Source organism: Chrysochloris asiatica, unplaced genomic scaffold (genome assembly GCF_000296735.1).
Source record: "Chrysochloris asiatica unplaced genomic scaffold, ChrAsi1.0 scaffold00178, whole genome shotgun sequence".
NCBI classification, from domain to species: Eukaryota; Metazoa; Chordata; class Mammalia; order Afrosoricida; family Chrysochloridae; genus Chrysochloris; species Chrysochloris asiatica.
Genome location: NW_006408696.1, coordinates 1,786,353 through 1,792,352, shown reverse-complemented (window position 1 = coordinate 1,792,352; position 6,000 = coordinate 1,786,353). Strand labels below are relative to the sequence as shown.

Genomic DNA, 6,000 nt, shown 5'->3' with positions numbered 1-6,000 from the left:
CCTTGGAAGCCCTGTACAGGATGGCTATGAGTTGGAACCATGTGGGAGAGCCGGGTTTGACTCCTACTTGATGCGATTCATGTACAACCACCGCCCACCCATCCGTGGAGCTTTGGGACTAAGATGAACTACGAAGAAAGGTCTGGAAATATGCTTCTGAAAATTAGCCAATGAAAACCCTGTGGATCTCAACCAATCATGGGAATGACACAGGATCAGGCAACATTTCATTCAGTTGTGCATGGGGTAGCCATGAGTCAGGCCAACTGTCGGCAGCTCAACAACCACACCACCACAAACAGAAATGGAGAAAGTAGAGCGAGGGCAGACCTGGGGCCTTCGGGTTCTCACATCTGTCCTTTGAGAGATCAGTTTTTGCCCTTGGGTTGTTACAATAATAAAGTTCGTTTTTTCCCTAGGCTGGCTTCTGTTTAATGAACGCTGCTTCCCACCTCCCTTCCCCCACTGGCACCCAGATTGCCTCACACCACAGGGAGCAACTTTACCATGAACCTTCATGACCTAAAAACCTCAGCGAAGTACCATGGGGTGATTCCTGGGACAGCCTGCCCCATAGCGACGTTAAGCTCGGACCCTGGTTCAGGAAAGGAAAAACTACTCCTGTGTGTAAGAACCAAAATTACTCATTTGTTAAATACTGATGAATTCTGAAGTTACAGGACAATGTTTTTACTTTTAAATCCCAGAGTGGTAGCAGGCATTTTGCTTACAATCAATAACAGATGATTATTGTTTGTGAGGAATCAATTAAATAGCATAATGGTATGGAATTAAAAATATTTTCCCCATCAGTTACTATACAAAAGTCCAATGACATCACCTTTGCTCCTCTTTTTTAAATTAATTTTGCCATGGTGTTACAGATTGAACTGTGCCCCCCAAGAATGGAATCTTGTTTGGAAATCGGGTGTTTAAAGATGTTATCAGTAAACATGGGGTCATATTGAAATAGAGAGGGTCCTAATCCATCTGGGTGGTTGCTGCTCAATTTCTAAGTGCCATGAAGTCAGTTCCCACTCGTAGTGACACCGAATAGGGTTTCCGAAGAACGCCTGGTGAGTTTGAACCGCCAAACTTGCATTTCAAACCGAACTTGTGGTCCAGTCCAGTGCTGAGCCTACAACACATCTGGATGGAGTCATCATGAAAGAGGAGAAGACACGAGGAGAGGCAGACAGAGGAAAGACAGCCCTGTGAAGACAGAGGCAGAGTTGCATCTGTGTTGCAGCGCTAAGCCAAGGCCTGCCTGAGGCTACCAGAAACCAGGAGCAGTGCAAAGGGACCTTCCACTAAAGCCTTCAAAGAGAAGATGGCCCTGTTGGTGCCTTGATTTAGACTTCTAGTCTCCGGAACTCTGAGATTATACATCTCTTTAAAAGCCACCCACTTTGTGGTACTTTGTTATAGCATCTCCTATGAAAGGAAATACGCTTTTCCTTGATGGATAGCTAACTCTAAACGGGCTTTCTTGAGCATGACCAATGCAAAGAGCTACATTTTACAGCATGTCCCTGTGCCCAGATACACACGAATGCAGGTATAATAGCAAAATATTTAACAGTGGGATATCATGAGATGTCAGCAACCGAATAGATCACCACGTTTATATATGCGTGTAATATCATCAGTACATGTTTCAAGAAGTAAAAATACTTGCAGCATTTACCTAAGAACAAAATCCAGAAGGATGAGGAAAGTAGGAGGAATGGAAACCAGAAGGACATGGAATATGTAGAGTGTGTGAAGTGACATTGAAGTAACATGTTACTTCATGTTCAACGACACGCAGTGTTAAGATTAGTTGAATACAAATCTAATGATCTGCTCTAGAAAGCCTCACTTACTTTACAATGAAGAGTCAAAATTAAGTAAACACTTCACTATTTACAGACAGATGTTCTTTAGCTAGAAGTATGGAGAGATTTCAACTTGTTTACTCTAGGTATTACATTAGGAAGAAGACACTGGCTAGAGACACTGTATTTGGTACAGTGTGGGTGAGTGAAGAGAGGGAAACTCTCAATGTGATGAACTGACACAATTATTAACACAACAGTTGCAACACTGGACTCAACCCTTCAACGAGCATGGAGACAGCGCAGGACAGGACGGCATTCCATTCTCAGACACAGGAGGTGGCCACGTGTCAGCCAACTAACAAATACAATCTGAATGCTCGCCAACGCTTACTATTCCGTTCTGTTTCATTTTGTTAGACTGCTGTGATGCTGGTGAGAAGCAACTGGTATATTCCATGTGTATACGAATGTGTGTGCACCAGGGTAAGTCAAAAAGTACAAGAGGAAGCTTGACAGAGGAAAGATGAAGGTAGCAGGAGACAAAGGCAGGCGTGTAAAAGTTCAAGTGAACAGAGGTAAACACTGTTAACTGATGGTACGTGGAAGGGATTGCAATCATTGTAATGAAGCAAAGTATATGCTTTATTGAATGCAAAACGGATGATCTGCTCTGTAAACCTTCACTCAAGTCACAATACAAAATTTTTTTTAAAAAAAGTATTGCTACAAGATCTTCGAAACCATTATGAAACAAAGCCTTTAACCCTTCCTTGAACACTTCTGCACCCTTTGATTTACACCATGTCAAAACGGCAGTTTGGGTATCTGCGAGAGATTCAAACTGTGTTCCTTTTCAATGTTCTTTAAGTTTAGAGAACAAAAAGAAGCCTGAAGGGGCCTGATCAGGGCTATAGGGTGGGTGGGGTCAGGGTTCCTGAGGAAACAGGCCCAGGACAGCCCTTGTTACACCCGCAGGACACCCTTGCTACTCTTGCAGATTCCTCCAGACGCCACTGTTTAGACTGAACTTTTTTCTGAAGGCACACTAATGAGACTGGTGTTGTTGTTAAGTGCCATCAAGTGGGTTCCAACTCACAGCAACCGTGTATATATAGGGTTTCCAAGGAGTGGCTGGTGGATTTGAACCGCTGATCTTGCAGTTCAAACCAACCTTGAGGTCCAGTGCATTACACCACAGCACCATGCCAGGACTCTCAGAAACCCTATACAGCGTCGCTATGAGTCGAACAGACTCAGTGACACTTAACAAAGTAATAAAAGGACTTCTGAGGTGATACGGTAGGATAAGCGCAAGATGGCTGAGTTGGAACCAATTCATTTTTTTCACTAAGAACAAAGTAAAAAAACAACAACACTGTTTTAAACCAACAAAACTCTCCCATCTTAACAAGTACACATTTCAGATCCAGAATTTAAGGCCCCGGCAAGAGTGTGGAAACAAGAAACAGTCCCAACTTAGCAGCCAGCAAAAGGAAATGTCCATCCCTTCTGGCAGGCAAGGAAAGGAGGGTGGGGTGTTAGGCTGGCCACTTACCTTAAAGTGGAAGGAACTCGCTGGAGACCCACTGGACTCAAACGGCTGACTTTTTGTTAGGTTGCGGTGGTAGTTATTAACCTTGAAATTGGCATTCTGGTTAGATCTGGGGTCATCAGTGATGGGACAGATGAAGTAACCTTCCTCATCATCGCTGTCTGCATCAGAATTACCATCGTGGCCAGCCCCGGAGGCCTGGCTGCCACCAACACCTTCCAAGCGGAAGATGAGGTCTTCATCTGCCATGGTGCTGGATTGCTTGGTTTACCCACGAGGTTAGCGGCACAGCCAGAGTTACTGGGCAAATGCAGTCTGGAGGGTTCTGCAAGGGAAAGAAAGGCACGAGTGGGTGACGAAGCCAAAGGAGCCTGCTGGGCACCTCACCCTGTGTGCTGCTGGCAACAGCCAAGCACCCACACCTCAGAGTAAAGCCTAGAGCTGTCTTTCAAGGAGACAGCTGGCAGTATCGTGGAACATTTTAGGTGGAGAAACTTGTCAGCCCAGTCATTCTACTTCTAAGAACTCAGCATTGGAAAGTGGGAGCAGGGTTGGCAAAGTAAATACTGCTTAAGCAATATGAGTGATCTTTTAAGAAGACAAATTAGAGCAAGTCACTCTCCAATAGTGTCCCTGAACAATAGGGACAAAATCTGAACACCATATTAAGATCCGTGCCTTCCGTAATCTGGTCCCTGCCTAGCTGCCCTGCGGCATGGCTGCTCTCCAGGTACGGCCAGCTCATTCTTACCCCAGAGCCTGTTCCCTTTGGCTGGAACCACCTTGCCAATCTTCCTACAGTGGATTCTTTCTCATCATTTGGATGATAGCTCAAAAGTCATTTTTTCTAGAGGTCATTTCTAAGCCCCCAAACAACATCCTCTCTTTCATTGTCTTCATAGTGTGTGCCCCAGCTGAAATCACCTCATTTGCTTTTTTATTGTCTATCTCCTTAGTGTCTCAAAGAGAACCTGATTACATTATGTGCGCTCAGTATACCTGCCTAGAATGAGTGACCATACCGATGTTCTTTGTTGACGTTGTTACGTGCCGCCAACCTGATTCTGAGCCAGGGTGTAGGGTTTCTGAGGAGTGGCTGGTGGGTTTGAACCGCCAACCTTGCTTTCAGAGTCCAGTGCCTCTCTTATAGGGCCACACCAGGACTCCAGCAATAACACTGTAAGTAACAGCAAAAAACAAATGCCATCCGCACAAGATGACTATCAAGGAGGTTTGTTACATAAACTACAATGTTTCTATACTATGAAATATTTTGTGATTGGTAGTGTGTCTCGAGCAGCTATCTGACATACACTTCCCTAAAGGAGTCCTGGTGAGGCACTGTAAGATAAGGCACTGGACTACAAGGCTGGTTTGAACCACAAGGTCAGTGGTTCAAACTCACCAGCCACTCCTTGGTAACCCTATACAAGGTCGCTATGTCGGAACCGACTTGACAGCACTTAACAATGATGTCAAAGTAAAACAATTAACCAAACTCTCCAATTTTAACAAGTGGCATTTAACAACATACTCACATCCAGAATGTAGAATATCGGCAAGAGTTTGGAAACACAGGGACAGATTCTAGCTGTCCATGGATACCTTTCAAAGACAGTCAAAGAAGACTTCAGCAAGATTGTTGTTGTTGTTGTGTGCCGTCAAGTCGGTTCCGACTCATGGCGATCCTGTACAGGGTTTCCGAGGCTGTAAACCTTTACGGGAGCAGAAAGCCTCATCTTTCTCCCGTGGAGCAGCTGGTAGTTTCGGACTGCTGACCTTAAGGTTCACAGCCCGATTCATAACCACTACGCTACCAGAGCTCCTTTCAGCAAGATTACAGTAAACAACTTTGACAAGATGGCAGGCTAGGCAGTCACTACACAGACCCTCTACAACAAAGATGTTGTTAAGTGCCGTTGAGTCAGTTCTGAGTCATGGCGACTGTGTATAGGGTCTCCAAGGAGTGACCGGTGAGCCTGAACCGCTGAACTTGTAGTTCAAACCAACCTTGCAGTCCAGCCCATTAATCCACAGCGCCACACCAGGACTCCACGACAAAAATGTTGTTGTTGTTAAATGCTGTTGAGTCAATTCTGACCCATAGCGATCCTGAATAGGGTTTCCAAGGAGCAGCTGCTCAGACCCTGGCAGTTGAAAGGCCTTTGCAGACTGACCCATTAGCACACAGCAGGACTCCCACAACACAGATAACCAGAGACAAAATACAGCAAACACAGAGGAAGTCTCTCCTCTCTGGTCCAGCAACTGTTTGTTTTTAAAAATACAACAATCCCACAATGTCTCCGAAACAATAGGCAATTTTAGCTCACACACAAAAACAAGAGAGAATGGCTCATATAACCAAGATGCAGAGTCAGATAACGTTTCTATAGAAGAAAAAGTAATGGAATTAATGAAGGAGAATGCAAAAGAATGATAATTAAGTACTTTTCAAGGGACTGACAGAGCAAAGAAAGCAAGGAAAACAAAATAAAAACTTTAGGAAAACACTATAAGAGCAAACAGACAAAAATAAATGCAAATTTTGAAGCAATACAAAACCTGCCATTAGAATTCCAGATAATAAATTAACACTAAGATCTCAGAAAATAATAGACTGAAAAG

The 6,000-nt window shown here is 44.2% G+C and overlaps 1 protein-coding gene across 1 annotated transcript in view; it reads right to left on the bottom strand.

Annotated features, from left to right (window-relative positions):
- Positions 1-3,621, bottom strand: part of EEF2K (eukaryotic elongation factor-2 kinase) — a 77,500-nt gene extending 73,879 nt beyond the window's left edge. The window contains exon 1 of the mRNA XM_006871942.1: positions 3,376-3,621. Coding sequence (XP_006872004.1) covers positions 3,376-3,621 — 246 coding nt within the window. The remainder of the gene's footprint in view (positions 1-3,375) is intronic.
- Between the last annotated feature and the right edge of the window lie 2,379 nt (positions 3,622-6,000).